The sequence below is a fragment of the Calidris pugnax genome, unplaced genomic scaffold (genome assembly GCF_001431845.1).
Source record: "Calidris pugnax isolate Ruff unplaced genomic scaffold, ASM143184v1 scaffold250, whole genome shotgun sequence".
Taxonomy (NCBI): Eukaryota; Metazoa; Chordata; class Aves; order Charadriiformes; family Scolopacidae; genus Calidris; species Calidris pugnax.
This window is the reverse complement of record NW_015090984.1, coordinates 507,578-527,011: the sequence shown is the minus strand read 5'-3', so window position 1 is coordinate 527,011 and position 19,434 is coordinate 507,578. Positions and strand designations below refer to the sequence as shown.

General features: G+C 42.3%; 1 protein-coding gene across 6 annotated transcripts in view; it reads right to left on the bottom strand.

Moving 5' to 3' along the window:
- Window positions 1–19,434, bottom strand: part of SHB (Src homology 2 domain containing adaptor protein B) — a 74,711-nt gene that overhangs the window by 33,237 nt on the left and 22,040 nt on the right. For all 6 annotated transcript variants that reach the window (XM_014953815.1, XM_014953814.1, XM_014953809.1 and 3 more), the window contains exon 3: window positions 5,591–5,806. In XM_014953815.1, coding sequence (XP_014809301.1) covers window positions 5,591–5,806 — 216 coding nt within the window. The remainder of the gene's footprint in view (window positions 1–5,590; window positions 5,807–19,434) is intronic.

The following is a 19,434-nucleotide window of genomic DNA, read 5'->3' as shown; positions in this document are numbered from 1 at the left end:
AACATCTTTCAGACACCAAAAAAGTCAATTCACAAAGCAAACATGAAACTCAGTTCTGACAGTAAACAATATCTTTACAATATGATGGTTAGAAGCAGGGTCTGTTCTCCAAAAATAGCATAAAGTTAAATTTCAGATGTTTTTGAATGTTTTTCTCTGTCTGAAAAGCTCAGATATGTCTCTGTGCTTCAGCCCTGTTTCTTTTTTTTCTTTTTTTTTTTTTGTTTGTGAATTAAATTGGCAGGAAGAAGCAGTCTGGAAGGGCAGGTTAAACTGACAAATGCAATACCCCATCAGGCACTAACCTATGCAATGTTGTTATCATTGTGTGTGACGTGAGTTTTGGCTCTCTAAGTCCCCTCTACACCGAAGTTGTAATATACACAGTGAAGGTTCAGAAGCTCAATTCCATGCAGCTGGGAGTGTTAAGTCTTTTACCGTTATGGTACTTCTGTTTACATAGCCTTTACAGTTATGGAACTGACTGTATACCTGACCCTTTCCTCACTCTCCTTGTGGCCTCTTATCCTCTGCTCTGTGGCTGGTGCTATACCCCTCTGGTGGAAGCACGCCAGAAGTCTCTTGCTTCAAGTCCCCCATGGTCCTACACACCAGCTTTCTGTGCAACAGCAGTTGTAGCCAGCAGAGATGATCACTTATTTTGTAAAGCAATATTAAGATGGGCTCTACAGACTTCACATGCATTTCCTTTATCCAAAGGTTTGCTATTCTCATATGACAGCCTTGAAAGGCCTGATTAGCAGTATTTTAATTTAGTGTGCTTTCATAAAAGTTAATTACATAATGCTTCGAAGAATATTTTCACATAAGTCAGACATAAAAATCTCATATTGGATGGATTGTGCCTTATTAATTTACAGTTACATGTAGACAAACTAAAAACTATAAAGAAAAAAAATCAATAAAACTGAAATATTTTTTTAAAATCAACACTCAAAAAAACTAGTTCAGAATTTACCTGATAAAGACCAAAAATAATGGGCATGAAGATGATTAAAGAGCTCAGAGACATAACACCAAATGAGTTGTGCCCAAAAAGATATGCAGTAGAAACTAACAGATTTGTTCTCTGCATTCAATGAATTAAAAATCATCAATTTCATATAATATGCACAATACATGAAGAATAAGGGCTAAGATTTCCATTTACACACATATAACTCTAAAGAGTCCATTTCTGTGGCTGCTATATTGAGAAATTTGCAAAGTGTAACCTCACTGCAGATGGATGTGTACTGGTACTACAGTCTGTAGCTCAGTTTTGCTAAAGAATGAAGTTTTTGTTTAGGTATTTTGCACACTTTGAAAGATAACTTATTTCTGGGTAGCACACAATCAAGTTCCCTGTGTGGGAAGCTCACAATAACTTTGATATTACTCTTAGCCTTTGGAAAATTATCAAAACTAGTATGTAAGGAGTGTCACAGAATCCCTGTACTATGCTAAACCACAGAAACAAGTTGTAGAGAGATAAATAGCCCTAAAGAATTCCACCTTTGAAGACCTGCTCATCATTTGTTCCTCCCTGCCCTTTATGCAGTCCAAGGGCTCCACTTACCCTCTCATCTTCAAATAAAATATGCTTGGCTTAAAAGTAGCTCTAACTCCAAACTGTCCAAGAATACAAGTAAGAATGGCTGAACATGCCTCCGGCCAAGTAAACACTGGACAGGTTGGCAAAAATAACTGGAAGCCTTTCAGCTAACACAGTCAGCTCCTGCAGGAGCTCTTCAACAGAAATCTGTAGTCACTGTAACCCAGACAGTCCCATGGCATCTGGCCTAGCTGAGGGGGCTCAAAGGTTGGGGATGAATGAAGAAGCACACCATCCTTCTTCCTTGTGGACAGAAATGCACACACAGCTAAGAGGAGAGGGTCTTGGGTCATAGGGACCAGGTATCTGAAGGTGGGAAAAGAGAAATTCCAAGGAGATGTAAGAAGGTAACAGAGTGGGTTCAGGTAGGAAGAAGAATGAGAGAGTCTAGACGTAGATGCAGTTCTGTGGGACAAAAGAAGGGGGAAAAGAAAACCACAAATGAAAGAAAGATGGGCAAGAAGCAGACATGGCAAAGTGAAAATGGTGGAAAACCCTCCAGAATCTCAAATGGAAAATACAGAAATTCTGTGGAAAACAATACAGAGAGCAGTCTCAGACCCACTGCAAATCCACTGCTTGTGGCTCTGCACAGTCCCTACAGGATGTCCTGTGGGACATGCTTGTGGATTGTTCCAGGTAGCCGGTATCCTACCCCTACAATAGAGTTACTGCAGATCATGCTGCTGTGTAGTAAGGCTCACCTGTAAGGAGACAGAGGCTGCACATATGCTCTAGGGGAAGGCAGCACTACTGCCATCACAGGCACACATGAAAAGGCACAGAAATATCAACTGAACTGAGGCAGACAGCAATGCCATAGCATACACACAAAACTGGCAGCTTTACACACCCTACACACATATACTAGACTGATATTCAGCATGTGCAAAACAGTCATTGAGGCACTGGAAACCTAGTGATACACATCTTTGTTCATTAGCCTGTCTTGACACACAATAGATATCCCAAATCCTACCCATGATCTCACAACCAGGCAATCTCCCAGCACAAGTCTTGCAAGCACATTAATTGGTCCAGCGAAAGGGGATGAGCCAGCACAGGCAAACCTCAATCAAAGCTTGCTTCCACCAGGCAGAGCTCAGCAGCAGAACTGCATATCCTGCTAAAAGCCACACAAGCAGGTTAGACTTTTGTGTTCATGCTGTTTAGGGAAAGAGACTACTTTAACTACACAGCATCCAGTAGAAATAGATGCTTGTTTAGGACCAGGCTTGAAAGAATTATCAGCATATGCTTAATGAGAAAGTAGCTGAGCCTGGAACTCTGCAAGATTACTAGCAGCTCATATGCCACAGCAAAGCATGCTGATAGGAAATAGAAATCACTTTTCTCTAACCTCCTCTTCTGTTCCATAGGAGCCCAACAAGAGGAAAGGTGATGCTGAGCAAGAGGTTTCTTTTTGAGCAGCTGCTTCAGGTTCATCCATGCATCTCTTTCTCCCACCCACATTTCACAGGATGGATACTGCAGATATCACCTTGGCTTGGAAACAAACCCAAATCAACCACACCATAAAGATGTAAGAACAAATGAAGCAGAGAGGCAGAATCACTCTCAAAATAGATCACCGCTGCTCTACTCCACTGTGCTAGAACAGAAACACATTTCTGTCACCCATATCCGCCTACCTGTTAGGGAATCAGGTCAGAAACACTCAAGAAGGGTATTGTCACAACACACTCTGTTTACAGAACAGTTGCCCTGTTCTGTGGAGAGAAGTCACTTCTAATTTCTGAAGCATGGCAATATCATGGCACACAGAATTGCAAAGACATAAAGTAAGTCAGATGGAAAGGGACCGTGGGTGGTGTCTAGTCCAACCTGCTCAAGGCAGGGTCTGCTATGTGATCAGATCAGGTTGTTCAGAACTTTATCCAGTCATCCCTTCACACAGGGTGAAAAAATATAAAGATGGAGAGTGCAAGAGCTCCCAGGACAATTGGTTCCAATGCTTGACTGTCCTTGCAGAGGAAAAAAAAGTTTCCTATATTGGTCAGAACCTCCCCTGATTCAACTTACATCTCATCTTCCCATCACACATCTGCTCATTTGTGAAGAACCTGGCTCCATCTTATTGAAGATCTCCTCATAGGCATTGAAAAGTTGCTATTACATCCCCCCAAATGATTTCTTTTCTCCAGGCTAAGCAAGTCCAGTTCTCTTGGTGCCTCCTCACAAATCATGTGCTGCTGTTCCTGTCATTTTGGTGGCTCTCTGCTGACATCAACATTTATCAACATCTTTCTTGCACTAGAATACTGGACACAGCATTACACATGTTGTTAAAGATATGTGAAGCAAGGAGGAACAGTCACTTGGCTTGATCTACTGGCTATGCTCTTGTTCAGAGGCCAGGGTGCTTCTAGCCTTCATCACTGCTGGGGAGGAGCACTGCTAACCACATTTTGTCCACCTTCCCCCAGGATTCCTTAAGCCCCTTCCAGTAAAGCTGCAACCCAGCAATTCAGCCCATCCAGCCCATTCAGCAACTGTGCACACACACGCGCGCGCTCTCATCCCTTTTGATATCATTCCAAACTTGATGAGATACACTTCCCCTCCTCCTCCAGGTTACTGACAAAGATTCTAAACAGGAAGAGTTCTGGAACAGATCCCCTGAGGAATCACACTTGTAGCCAGATTCCAGGAAGAGTATGAATCACTTAGCACTACCCTTTGAAGTCAATGACTCTGACAGATTTCCTACATATCTACATATCTAGTAGTTGACTTATCTAGGCCACAGCATTCCAAACAAGGTAACACAGCTGATGCCACAGCACAGCATGCTGAAGGCTAAAGTCAACATAGACAACATCTACTGCTCTCTTTCCATTAACAGATCTACCAGTTTCAACGCAGAAAGAAAACAGGTTTGTCAAGCAGGATTTACCCAGGGTAAATGCACACTGACTATAAATCATTGCTCTCAGGCTTCTTCCAGGCTCCCTCTCAAACCCACATCTCTTCCCTCCTCATCCCCACAATCATCCCCCCCCCCAACTTCTGCTTTCCAAGCTTTCTGCCAAGCTGACTCCTAAAAAGGAAGGGGATCAACCCTGCTCCTGGATGCAGCTTTTCACTAGAACATGCCATTGAGGGGAATATGATAAAGCACGTATGACTCTAGCATGCACAAAAGCATCCTGGCACATGGTCAGACCAACTGGTGCAGCTGGGTTTTGCTGGGCACAGAGGGTCTATGAAAGAAAAAGCTTCAGCTTTTAGAATCATGTCCTCACTGAGTGAAGGCCCCCTCAGCCATTTCTGTAAAGCAAAAGAAGGGAAAAAAAAAAGACCAGTGTAACTAATACCAAGCACAGACATTCACAGAGACAGAAAACAGTTTGTGTCAGGTCTCCCTGACTAACAAGGTCTGATGTGGGAGACCGTCGGCAGCTCAAAAGGATTAGTCCAAAAACAAGTTCTACCTATCCGCAGAAATGATTGCAATTACAATGAAAATACTCCAAATACCAAGAAACTTACCACTGAGGAGAAGCATGTTACTGCATGTGTGTTACACAGCTATTTTTTGTCTTGCTACTTTAAGAATTACCCCACAGTTTAAGGACCTTGTAAAGCAACTCCCTCATCATTGAGCTGCTCAACAATAAACACTATCTGCACCATGTCCGTTAAAATAAGGGTAGGGGCAAGGAGTGGGAGGAACAGAGGTTTTACTAACATGAACCAAGAAACAGAAGTTTTACTAACATGAACTAAGTGCTGAGATAGTTGACAGTCAGCTGAAGCACCAAACAAAAAGTGCATGTTTCTTCAGCAGGTAAAGATTTGAGACTACCCACATTTGCTTTTTGGAGATTTCTGCCCCCTTCCCTTCCTCCCATCCCCCCAAAAAATAGCAGAAATACTTGATTTCTTCCAAAGGAAAATATATACGCTATGAGTGTGAGAGAGGATTTCCTGCTTGGGATCTAAGAATCCTACCTGCCAGAGCTGGGATGGTGACTTTGTTCCACTCCCATGGTTGATCATACTCATCTGAAGGCCTGTCATCATCCTGTGGCAATTTGCTTTCTCGTAAATGGTGACTCACCACACTTTCAGAATCAGATTCCACACCACTGCCTTCTGGTTCATAGGGTGTGTCATAGAGCTGCATGCTTTTCTGATGAGATTTCATGACTTCCTGCTTCTGAAACTCTGTTGGCAAGAAAGAAAATTGTGTCAGCATCACTACTAACCATGCCTTATCATTACAGTAAATAATTTTAAAGCATTCAACTTCCACCCATTCCTTAATAGCCACATCATTATACAGATGTCAAGCTTGTACAAGACTTCTAAATTCTACCTCTACATTTGGTAACTGTCTGGAAACAAAAGTTTCCTCCAGCTAACAACCACAGCACAAACAGTCTTATGGCTCCACCAACATTCTCCGGCTTGCACAGAGCCAGATTACAAGAAACACACAATCTCTGTCAACCTGTGTAAAGCCTGCTTACAAGCAACTGTACATAAATCCCCAAGAATGTTGAAATTTGTGTATGCAGTTAACTCTTCAAGAGGAGATCATTCCTGAGTAACATGCTCTAGCTCTAGGCAATCCTGCTTCAGCAGGGGAGTTGGACTAGATGATCTCTATGGTCCCTTCCAACTCTAGAAATTCAGTGAAATTCAGTGAAATTCAGAAGTGAAATTCAAACATAAAAAGATCAGAAAAAAGAAACCCCACAGTACAATTTTGTATGCTGATAAAAAAATTCTCTGCAGTTAACTCTGCAGGATATCAGCAGAAAATGAGCTAGTACTAGAGTAAGGACACTAAACAAAAGCATTGTTAACTAGGGCTTAACTCACACTGTATTAAGGGACACATATTTCTTTAAATTAACACTGACCTTATAAAAAAGTAAACATGTTGAAGCTTTACAAGAAAGGAACCATGTACTGCCCTCCTGAATGCAGCAAACTTAAAACTGGGCTTTGTTAGAAGGAGCACAGCTACAAAATCAAGGGGCACGCTGTCATGCCTTCACCCTTGGCCCCAAGGACGCTACAACCAACAGGTGAGTCCTACTGCATCCAGTCTGCACACTCCCTACATGGAGTGTGCAAGGAGTGAGCTAGTTCATAAAACTAGAAAGGAACCAGTGCAGAGCTACCAAGATAGCAGGGTCCTGGTGCCTATGATAAGGAGAGATGGTTTGAGTTTGTCTGATGAAGGCCAGGGGGGATATAATAGCTGCCTGAAGGGCAGTCAGAACCAAACCCTTCTGGGGTTTGTCAGAAAATGTCAGAAAATACAATAAGGAGAAACAGACACAAGATGTAGCTTGAGAGATACAAGTGGGACACCAGAGAAATGTTCCTCCCCTGGTGCAGCCCTAAGACAGGTCACCAGGTAATTTGAGGAAGCTGTCTCCATTCTCTGGAGTTCGCAAAGCCTTGGCTAGACAAAGCCAGGTTCACTCTATCTACTGATACAAAACTGGATGGAGTGGGTGATAATGAGATAGCTGTACTGCCGTTGAGAGGAATCTGGAGAAGCTGCAAAATTAGAATCATAGAACTGCGTAGGCTGGAAAAGACCCTTAAGAGCATCAAGTCCAATCTGTTAATTTAACACTACCAAGTCCACCACTAAAAAGAACCACACCTACACGTCTTCTAAATACCTCCAGGAACTTCCCTGGGCAGCCTGTTCCACTGCTTGACAATCCTTTCGGTGAAGAATTTTTTTCTAACATCCAATCTGAAGCTCCCCTGGCACAACTTGAAGCTGTTTCCTCTTGTCCTATCACTTACTACTCGGAAAAAGAGACTGACAGCCACCTCACTACAAACTTCCTTTCAGGTAGTTGTAGAAAGAGGTAACGTCTCCCCTCAGCCTCCTTTTCTCCAGACTAAACAACCCCAGTTCCCTCAGCTGTTCCTCATAAGTCTTATTCTCTAGATCCCTCACCAGCTTCATTGCCCTTCTTTCAATGTGTTCCAGTACCTCAATGTCTTTCTTGTAGTGAGGGACCCAAAACCAAAAACTATTCAAAGTGTACTCAGACTCAGTGAGTACAGGGAGTCAATTGCTTCCTTAGTTCTGCTGGCCACATTGTTTCTGATACAAGCCAGAACGCTATTGGCCTTCTCAGCCACCTGGGCACACTGCTGGTTCAAATTAGGCTGCCTGTTGACCCATACCCCACGGGCCTTTTCTGCCAGACATCATTCCAGCCACACTACCCCAAGCCACACTTGAGCAAGTCCAATAAAGGTTCATGAAGGTGATAATGGGACTGGACTGCTTTTCATATGAGGAGACACTGACAGCTGGGACTGGTTAGCCTAGAGAAGATAAGTTTCAGTGGAGATCTTATCAATGCATATAAATACTTGATGGAAGAGAGTGAAGATGGAGCCAGATTTTTCTTGGTAGTGCCCAGTGACAGGACAAGAAGCAACAGGCACAAATGAAAATACATGAAATTCCATCTGAATACAATGTTTTACTGCGATGATGGTCAAACATTGAAAGAGGTTGCCTGGAGAGGTGGTGGAGTCTCCACCTGTGGAGATATTAAAGACCTGACTGAACACAGTCATGGACAAAACGCAAAGCACTATGTCATAGAAATCCTTTAATCTTTCAAACTCTACTGTGCTACTGGGAAAGCCTTTAAATATTTTACACACAAGGACTTCACAGCATGTGTGGTAACACAGGCATATGAGCTTCCTTATCACTGTCACCAAACAGTTATTTATGCATGCTCCACTGAGAAATAGAGAGATTTATAATGTAATTAGATACAGACACATTAACTTATAGACTAATCAACCGCAGCACAATAAAGGTATTTTGACTCGTCAGTATGTCATATTCCAAAGTATATCCCACACGTATCAGGTGCAACGGTGATAAAACAAATGCATCTCAGGGTGTCTGTTCAAGGCTGGTGTAGCTTTTAAAATGATAGTCCTAGCAGCTCCTCAGCAGCTTACTCTAGCCCCAAAGTCCCAATTCTAGTGCGACAAATCTGATTATGAAGGTAATATGCTGGAAATAGTACTGCCATGCAAGGCTAGCTTTTGAAAAGCTAGCACTGAAATCGACTTTTAAGCAAAGTACAAGGGCTATCAACACCCTTTGTACCTGACAAGACTAAGAGAAGAACTCAGGAGCGATGACAGAATTCTCATGCTGGGATTTTACACAGCACACTTATTTGCATCTATCTCCATTCAGCAGTACAGCCCTCGTGTAGAGTTTAAACTCGTCATACCGGCAGCCAAAACTTCACCCTATTTCTTAAAGCTTGAGATAAAATACTTGGCAATGCTTCTAACCTCAACAAATAGCTGTTGACAGAAGCCCTTGAATGAAAATACAATGAATTTTAAAAGTCATTTGTACATGCAGTTAACTTTTTCAGATACATAAATATTTGAAGGAAGCCCAGCAGATTCATTCATTTATTTAACATAGAGCAACATGTAAACACTGGGCTGGTATAGAATTGGATGGAGCACAGCTGTCAGCTTCTGTCCACTATTTCTGGATTCATATTGCAGGTCTCCTCCAGATGGTTGCTTCACTTATTACCTCTTCCCAGAAGTCAGCATTTAAACAGCTTCAGTCCTAGTGACCTGGATTTATTTTCTTGCTAACCGCATCAAAAATGCAACCTGCTATTAACTATACAACATACAAAACTATAGCCGACCTGGGGTGAATACCCTTGGGATGCTATTCTCACTCACTACATTTTCACCACTCAAATGAACTAGATAATTCCAACTGCAAGGATCTTAGCACTGAAGCAACTTTATGTGGAAACCACAGATCTTTCTGGCATCAAGTTTCCAAGGCACTCAGACAAATTAAACATTTATCATCAGAATGATGTGGAAGTTTAATTAAAGCAAGGAAATAAGCAAGCAAGAATCCCTTGCAAGAGTCTACCATTTGCATTTTGTTCTCTTATAAACAAAATGCACCACAGGGAAAGGAAGTGTTTCAGCAGTTAGGGAACGGGCTAACCTGGCTTCAACTAGGATAGTCTGAGCAGATGTATGAGCAGCACAAACTTTGAAATGTGGATTCAAACATTTTATATTCAAGAGCCCCAGAAGGGCAGTCTGCAAAGTGTTTGGAGGTCTTGCTATAGCACACTGGCTTTCTGTAGATAAGCCTGGAATAAGCAGAAGAGCACCATACTTTAAAAAAACAAAAGAAAAAAAGAAAAAAAAAATCCCCCCAAACTCCCCAAAAAAGAAAAGATACCCAAGAACAGAACTCAAGACCAAGACCACTTGTACTTCTTGTATTCTCACCTGCCACTGAAAACCTGAAGTTATCAGTGGGAGTAGAAACAAACTTGGGGAGGCTCAGACTCACACTGAGAGGTACTGGTGAATATCTGATGCATGTCCCTAGACATTATCCTGACAGCCTGCTTGTCTCTAGCAGATGAAGGTCACATCAGAGCCAGGTATGAACACAAATAGATGAGTCTCATCAGGAGTTCTTCTTGCTTTCTATCAGGGAACAGGCCTTGTTGAACTGGCCAAACCTCTGTTCTCCATGTGCTCTGCTCCTGAGGCTTCCAATGGAAAGTCACTGAACTGGCATGTAACTGCATTAAAGGGTAGTCAGCTGTTTGCACTAAGTGTATGGGTAGGCTACACATCAACAAATAACTTGCCAGTTTGCCAGAGGCATAAGACAGATGCCAATGCAAAGATCACCCTGACAGAAGAACATTTGCTCCCATTTGAACCCATTTCCTCTCCCTCTCCATAAATGGGCCAGTAATACTTAGCCAGCTGCCTAATTCTTCCAAGCCTCACCATGTTTGGAATGCTTCTTTTCATGCCAATCATGGCAAGATAATCTGGAAACATTTTAGATCTCATGAGCAGAATTCTCATTGTATTAGTGCAAAGTCTATTCACCAGAGAAGCTATGTTTTACCTCTGCTGAAACTTCACCTCAGGCCACCAGAATTCAATCTTTCTGCTCTGCTTCCAGCTCCAGCTGGATGCCTCCAACTGCTGGGACGTGAAAGAACATCAATGCCATTTCAACAGCAGAGAGGGCCGTTTTGCTTTGACACTACAGCAACTGCCTCCCAACTTTCACGATACCAGATTTTCCTGTAAGAAAAGCTGGATATGAGAAGGTCTTCACTCATTTTCCCTTCTAAACAGAAGCCAAGTAACTCAGAAGCGAGCTACCTTCCAGGAATGAAAAACAGATGTTTGTCCCCCTGCCTTTGTATGAGACCTTGGTATAACCTCTTGATGTAAAAAGCAATGTCTTGAAACAGCCTGCATCACAACGGAGAACCTACTGAAGTCCAAGTATGACTCATTGCCACAGGAAGAAGCATTCAAAGCAACTTTGCATTCCAACAATCCTGATAAAGACTATTAGGCCATTCAGAGCAAAGGCAGGAGGGGAGAAGTCCCTTTATGATAAGTATCAATAAACCAGCAGCAAAACCATTAATACCACAAAAGGTATGTACTGAAATAAAACAAACAAGCAAGCATACCCTGCCCAAGAAGACCACAAGTACACATTTTTCTTCAGGGGTGGGGAGAGGTGGGGAGGGTGTTGGTAGAATCGGAAGAGGCTGATTTAAAAAATAAAACACAGGGGAAGAATACCTAAATCCTAGTAGGTTGGAACAACAGCAGTATTGCTTCCAAATGACATGAAAACTGTGCTTGGAGATGTATTTCTTTCATGGAAGTGGCAAAGAAATAAAAAATTAACAGTTCCCTGGCAGGAAGTTCTGCCCCAGGCAGAAGTTTATTCTACAAAGCCTTCCCCCTCAACACCTAATTTTATGTTAATAATCTGTGATTAAACATCACAACTGCCATCTTAAAACTCAAAATTTTTGCAGACTTTACCTTCTCAGAGGTGCTTTGATGCTGCTTAGCTACTTACTCCTTACACATTGCTTAGAAAGACATAGAAGAGGAGTAGCGGAGCCCTCTTTATTTAGGGGAGGAAAAAAGGAATCAAAAAAACCTTCACAAGATTGTGTCACTATAATTAAAAGACAAAACTGAGAGCTCAAAAGATAGCCTGAAGCTTCCCTGATGACTAATGCCCATTATTTTATCTTTGTTAATAATTTTTCAGAAAATGCCATGAAACCAAAGAGAAGTCGAAGTTTTGGAAGTGTATCTGATGCATCTACAAGAGATTTTTCCCTCTGACCAGGATTGCAGCAAGAGCAGGCATTATCAGCACTCTATTTCTTCCTTCAGCAGGACTTCAAAGCCATGCAGCATCTGCATACTAAACCACCTATTTTGCTCCTGATTGCTACAAGGAACAGCCACAGTGATTACTTGCCACAGTGATTTTTTGCAATTTTGCCTACTTTATCTTGCTTTCCCAAGGGAGTTATTGTTGTAGTTGTGATCTTTCTGTTCTGTCACTCAAGTTGACCTACTGGCTCAATCTAGGAACACCAACCAGTACCTAAGCACCTAATGAAGATGAATCACCATCTGTTGGATGTAAAAGCCTTCAGATATGACTCCAAAAGTTAGGATGGGAGATTCAGTAAACGCAAAATCCAGCATGGTCCTGCACATGCATACAGAAAGGATCATTAATTTAGACATGAAAGATGGTCCACATTTCCTGTTCTGCTCTGGAGACAAAATGGTTTAATTTAGGATTCTCTAACAGTACAAAAGGTAAAGCAGCGTTTGACTATATGCAGCTGTGGATAACATGTTCTATATACAGTCTATCACGTCATCACTTGGGCATTTGTGTTTACAGAGATATCTAACAGCAGCAAATAAATCTAGTTAGCATTCAGTGTCATTAACAGCAGATTTTACTATTAAAGAAAGCAAATCACAGTCACGCAAACACAGTAAGTCAGTTCTTCCCTTCTTGCAAGAGATTGTTAGAAAAAAGTGACTAGGAGATGCTGTCTCTTGATATGCTCTATATTCTGCCACAATGTAATGCTGCATCTCACAACCAAACGAAAGAGCAATAATAAGCATTACTCAGCTTAACGTACAAAAGCAATGCTATATTTGAAAGATACCATATTTTTTACTTTGTCTCCTTATTCCCTTGAGACAGCAGCACAGACACACTCTAGGCCACCCCATTACAGCCACAACAGCTGCTACAGGACTTCCTTAGGAAAAGCTGGCTCAGCTATGCCATCACACTTTTCTGCCTTGCAGCCCATCCCAGCTAAGTGCAAGTGACAGACCAGATGAGAGCTACAACAGCTCAACAGCCACAAAACCCACTGCTTCTTCACATAGCTTTTCAAATTATCCATTCCACAGAAAATGAACGCAGAACTCAAAGCAAGCCCAGTGTTCCTCCCATTTCCCCCAGTTTGCCTGGTTTGTTCTTAATTGCTAATCTAACCTGCACCAGTTTTGCACGCGTACATCCTGCTTCATAAAACCAAACTACATGTGAACTCCAAGCACTCCAAGCCACCAACACATGAAACTGAACATGGCAAAATCAAGAGCAAACTCAGACGAAGATTGAATATTTCCATCTTTTTTTTGCCCATGTTGATATTGCTCAAGGAATTCAGTCACACAGTATCACAATGGAGTCCAGAAGAAACACACTGCAGGCTTCCCTGATCTTTGCTCATGTAAGGACAACAGAACGAAATGCACATATCAGCACACCAACACACACCAAAACCAGACGAGGCTTACCTGACCTCATCCAGAAAGGGTAGGTGGCTCTTGCAGACAAAAGCTTCTAATAATTCTAGCAACCAGAATGGTAATGAACAGCTGAGTTTGTATAGGTATTTGAGCTCCTCCAAAAGAGCACTTTCAAGAAGAGTTCTTCCTCACCAGAAAGCAGAGAAGGAGAGAAGCCGTATGTTGTTGCCATCCTGCATAAAATGCACAGCGCATAAAAACAGTTGTGTTTCTGACCACTTCCCACTGAAGCTTTTATGACACTGCTGTGAAGTCATATTAAAATGTTGGTAAGCTTATGTGGCAAGATGTTCAGTCTCTACGGCAAGCAGACACAGAATTGGCTGAATCTTCAACACTTACTTTTAAAGATTAAAAGAATTTCCTCTGGTTTGGATTACAAAGCCAAAAAAGATGCAGGAGAAACTGTAGCTACCACATTACAACTGATGTCAGAAACGGACTCCATTTACTTAAAGTTTCACACGTATGTTGCCACTAAAGTTTTTCAGAGTTTGAATGCAAAGCCAGCAGGCAAAAATTTTGTCCATTACCCAGCAAGCTAGGCACAACCAAGATGACAAGATATCACAGTTGAAAGGGCATCTTATTCCTTCCAAGAAGTAGCATGCTCACCTCATCACATGCTTAACTAACTTCTGTACCATGCTGTTTGAGCTTACTTAACTTTTCTGTACAGTATGGAGAAAACCCCAACTTGATTGGAGTAAGACAGAATATAATGTGAAAGGATGATTGAGAAAGTACTTCTGAGAAAAAAATCCTCACTAGTTTAGGAAAAAAAAAAAAGGAGCCGAGCAGGACTGCCCAGCAGGATCTTTGACTTGAGCACAGCTAGCTGGGGAAAAGGTACAAATCCCTTCTGGCTTTGTAGTGCATATTGATCTTGAACATTTTTACATGGGCTTCAAACAATTCCTTTGGCTAAAAGCCTCTTTGTAAAAGAATGAAAGGAAAGAGAAGAGGAAAACAAAGCATAACTTTGAAGAAGAGGCATATGAATGTGACAAGGGACTTTTGCCTCCCTTTTTGTCCCAAGTGCTGCCTGACTCATTTTTTCTTTTAGCATCTCTGTTCCAGCTCCAATTAACATATCCCTGTAAATCTCATCAGGAACAGTCTATGCCTCTCCCAAGCTGGTGACTCCTCATGTAACAAATTCTCTCTATTCTGCTTTGAGCAATGTTGCAGAAGAACAATAGAACTGGGGCCAGTTTGGGTGGTTTGAGGGATGAACTGATAAATCAGCAAGATGTACTACTGATGTCCCCCACTGAATAAAGTAACACTCCTTCCAGTCAGAGCCAACTTTACAGTGCTCCCTTCCTTTTCCATGCAGACCACAGCAGTATCAGTCACCTACAACTCTATCACACATCCAGCTGGAAAGCACCAAGAATTCTTGCCAAGAGAATCCAGGCATACACGTACAGGCCCAGTCCAGACTGCAAGCCCGTCTGTCCAGCCTCTGCTCCTTCATCCCAAGAAGGGATAGTGAACAGCTGTCAGAAATTATAGTCCCTGCTGCAACAGCATGCTTTCAGCATGCATACACCCCATCCAGTGTTAACTCCAGAAAACTGAGATATTTATATATGAGCCCCTCCTAAAACTATATTTCAGCAGGTTGCTTCTTTATGCCTCAAAAGCACCTTTTCACTGATTAAGTTTAAAAAGGCCAGTACTGGGATCATACTGACATAGTGGCAAAGCAGGAAATGGACTGAGACAAAACACACATGGATTCCCACAAGCTAGCCTGGGATATCCTGATTCTCACATCCATTTCTTACTTTCACAGAACAGCTACAGGTTAGTCACAAGATCCTAGGATAAATTAGGTTAAATAAGGTCCCAGGAAGTCATCTTCCTCAATCTCCTACTCAAAGGAGGGTCGACTATGAAGTCAGATAAGGTTACTCAGTCCAGTCTTGAAAAATTCTGAAGATGGAGACTACACAGTCTCACCAGGCAATATTCTCCACCATTTGACTGTCCTCATAATGAGAAATTTTTTTTTTTCATGTACATTCAGTTGGAACCTCTAATTTCAGTTTATGTTCACCGCCTGTCACTCTTTCCAAGCATGGAAAGGAATGATGGAACACTGATGAAATCAGAAGGAATCACAGTTTACAAAACTCTGCTTTCAAGGTAAAATGCAAAACACTTTCCTTTTATAATTTACTTCATCCAGTTTAAAGGTTTACACAACTCACACAAATCTTTACAGGACAGGGAGAAGCTCCCTTAGCTGCCACATGCCCTCATGCATAGGCATGTTCTACATAAGACAACCCTTGCAGCAAATCTGACATTCATCTTTTCTATCCCACTGAATGGCAGTGAGGGGGGCAGTGAGACATCTGCAAATTCACCATACCTGGTACTAGGGGGTAGGGGTTGGGGAGGAGTGTGGAAGCAAGATGGGAGGGAAACCTAAACGATTTTGTGTCAGCAACATGCTTAATCCAGCAAGGCATGAAATGAGAAAATGTATCCTGGGGTACACTAAAAAGATTGTGTCCAGCAGGTCAAGAGATGTCATCCTCCCCCTCTACTGTGCCCTGGTGAGGCCACACCTGGAGTACTGTGTCCAGTTCTGGGGTTCCCAGTTCAAGAAAGATAAAGAATTGTTGGAGAGAATCCAGAGGAGGGCTAGAAAGATGATCAAGGGAATAGGGCACCTCTCACATCAGGAAAGGCTGAGAGACCTGGGTCTGTTTAGCCTGGAGAAGAGAAGACTGAGAGGGGATCTCATGAATGCTTATAAATATATAAAGGGTGGGTATCAAGAGGATGGGGCCAGACTCTTTTCTGTGGTGCCTAGGGACAGGACAAGGAGCAACAGGCATAAATTGGAACACAGGAAATTCCATCTCAACATGAGGAAAAAATTTACTTTGAGGGTGACCGAGGGCTGGAACAGGCTGCTCAGAGAGGTTGTGAAGGTTGTGTCTCCTTCTCTGGAGATATTCAAAATCCTCCTGGATGCAAGGAAATTCCATCTCAACATGAGGAAAAAATTTACTTTGAGGGTGACCGAGGGCTGGAACAGGCTGCTCAGAGAGGTTGTGAAGGTTGTGTCTCCTTCTCTGGAGATATTCAAAATCCTCCTGGATGCAACCCTGTCCAGCCTGCTCTAGGTGAACCTGTTTTGGCATTTTGGCAGGGGGGTTGGACTAGATGATCTCTAGAGGTCCCTTCCAACCCGTACCATTCTGTGATTCTGTGAAACAGGAAAAAAAAAAAAAAGACATATAATACTTGGTTTAAACCCATTCTGGACAATATGTGTACACTGAAACTAAGGAACAAAATTCTGCGCATGGAACTGATACATTGAGTGGCATGACACAGGGTCCCTCTCCTTCTGACTCCTATTCCAGACCAAGATGGGGGGATGGCTACTCTTTCAGGAAAAGGCCAGTTTTACAGTTACCCAGCTGTACAGAGTAGACAAGAGTTAGCTTTTTATTTTCATGCATTTGTAGGCTTGTACGCACTATACAGAGCAGCAAGCACTGCCATAATATTAAACTTTAGAGAGAATGCCTTATATTATTTTAGGGGAGGAGGCAGACTTAAACATAGGGGGATGCTATTCATTTTACACACAGCTATTTTCCACTCCCAGTTATGCATCTAGTTATAGCAACCACAACACACCACAGTCTCTCCTAACATGAGAACTACGACTCCATACATTCTGGTCTTATCTCCTCATACTTACTGATGGGATGTGAAGTGCTCCACAAAGGCAGGAAGAGAAGCCCTGATCATTGTGGCAACTGGACGTGAATCTAAAGTCATACATTTTCACAGCATATATGAGATCTATTGCTTTGCTCAGAGAGAAGGTAAGGACTTGTGTTGAAGCAGATCCAGCATTATTTCAAACATGCCTCAATTCATGCACTAATGCAAAGGAAGAAGTCCTCTTCTATAATTGTCCCTAAATAACTTTTTTCTTTTAAATCATTGCTGAATTAAATCTATGTCCAAATGTCTAATAAAGTAAGAAACTTGGCTTGCTAGGCTCAGTGACCTTCAATATTCTTTCTAAACATCCCATGCTATACACGCTAATCTATGCAGCCTAATATTTAGCAAAGTAATTATCATTAACAGAAATGTTCTTTCTAAACATCCCATGCTATACATGCTAATCTATGCAGCTAATACTTAAAGCAATTATCATTGCTCTTTTTACATTATTTGCAGTGGTAAAATTGGCGCCAACAAGCAACATGCCGGAGGCCACCTGGATCCTAAACGATTTTACAAGGACTGACTCACCACCAATGTGCTGCAGTAACTATTCAGATGAAGTTACATGTCTGAACAAAGAAACCTCTCCTGTTGCAAAGGAAACTGACACCCAAGACCTTTTGAAGTAGGTGCAGGTTCATGGGAATGCTGTTTTCCCTACACTCCCAGCATTTCTGTGATAGCTTGCAGCAAGGCAGAGCTACTGCTCCCAGCATGTCCATGGGGAGCTCCCAGTTAAAGCAGGTGCACGCTTTTGCTAAGCTGCCTGTCATGCATTGCGTATTCCATCATGATTCAGGCACAGACTTACTGCAGTCCCTGGAAAGAAGCAGTGAAGTGCATGAAGGCATTTGCTCTAGCACTGCCTGCATCTAGAGAGGAGGCTCAGCTTTCTGCATCTATGGTGAGTGAGGCAAAGCACAAACTCCCTAGGTGTTAGCTAGTTAAATGTACTCACTGCTGTTCTACTGCGTAGACAGGATAATAAATTCACAGTAAAAGAAGAAATCAAGGAGGATGCTAATATTGTGAGCCTATGAATTCTCCTTTGGAATTCTAAGATCTCCCGTTTAACCTCAAAAAAGCACTTGCTGACAGAATCCTCATGTTTATTAAGGCCCCTCTGGATGGAGACGCTGCCCTTCCTCATCAAGCACTTCCCTTAGTTCGTAGTGCAGATGTGTCATCACCCAGGTTGATGAATGCAGTGAACAACACAGGCAAGACAAGAGGTATCTCTATGCCATGACGCACATGCTCTAGAGCGCCCTTTGAAATAACTTCCAGCTCTTCAGCTCCAGCACACAGATACTTCTCCTGTACCAGTCACCCACACATGAGGGATGTACATGAGCTCGTCTATTCAGTCTGTCCTATACAGATCAGGCAGAGATAGAGAAATCTTACGAGATTCAACAAGGGCAAGTATATGGTGCTGCACCTGGGGAGGAATAACCCCATGCATCAGTAAAGGTTGGGGACTGACATGCTGGAGAGCAGCTCTCAGGAAAAAGGTCTAGGAGTCCTGGTGGACAATAGGATGACCATGAGCCAGCAATGCGCCCTTTGGGCCAAGAAGCCCAATGGCATCTTGGGGTCCATAAACAAGAGTGTGGCCAGCAGGTCGAGGGAGGTCATCCTCCCCCTCTACTCTGCCCCGGTGAGGCTGCATCTGGAGTACTGTGTCCACTTCTGGGCTCCCCGGTTCAAGAAGGACAGGGAACTGCTGGAGAAGGTACAGCAAAGGGCTACGAAGATGATTAGGGGACTAGAATATCTCTCCTATGTGGAAAAGCTGAGGGACTTAGGTCTTTTTAGTCTAGAGAAGAGAATCTGAGAAGGGATCTTATCAATGCTTATAAATACTTAAAGAGCGGGTGTCAGGAGGAGGTCTTTTTTCAGTGGTGCCCAGTGACAGGAAAAGAGCTAATGGGCACAAACTTGAACATGAACTTGAACATCTAAACATGAGGAGGATCTTCTTTAACTTTAGAGTGGCAGAGTACTCGAACCAGTAGCAGAAGAAACTTCAAGCTTGATTAAACCCAATTTTAATTACAGACAGTATGGAATCAGATAGACCATTCAATAGTTTATGGAAATCATCATTTTCAATGTTTTTTTAAAAAAAAAAAAAAAAATTAAAAATCAGCTAAGAACCAAGTGCATCACAACAGTGACCCCAGAGAGCTTCAGGGAGGGAGAATCATTTTTCAATGAGTGTATTAGTTATTTCAGACATCATACATTTCTACTCAGGTGTAAGCTTAGCTTTCTCAATCAAAATGATACCATCTTATTTCACTTGGACATTT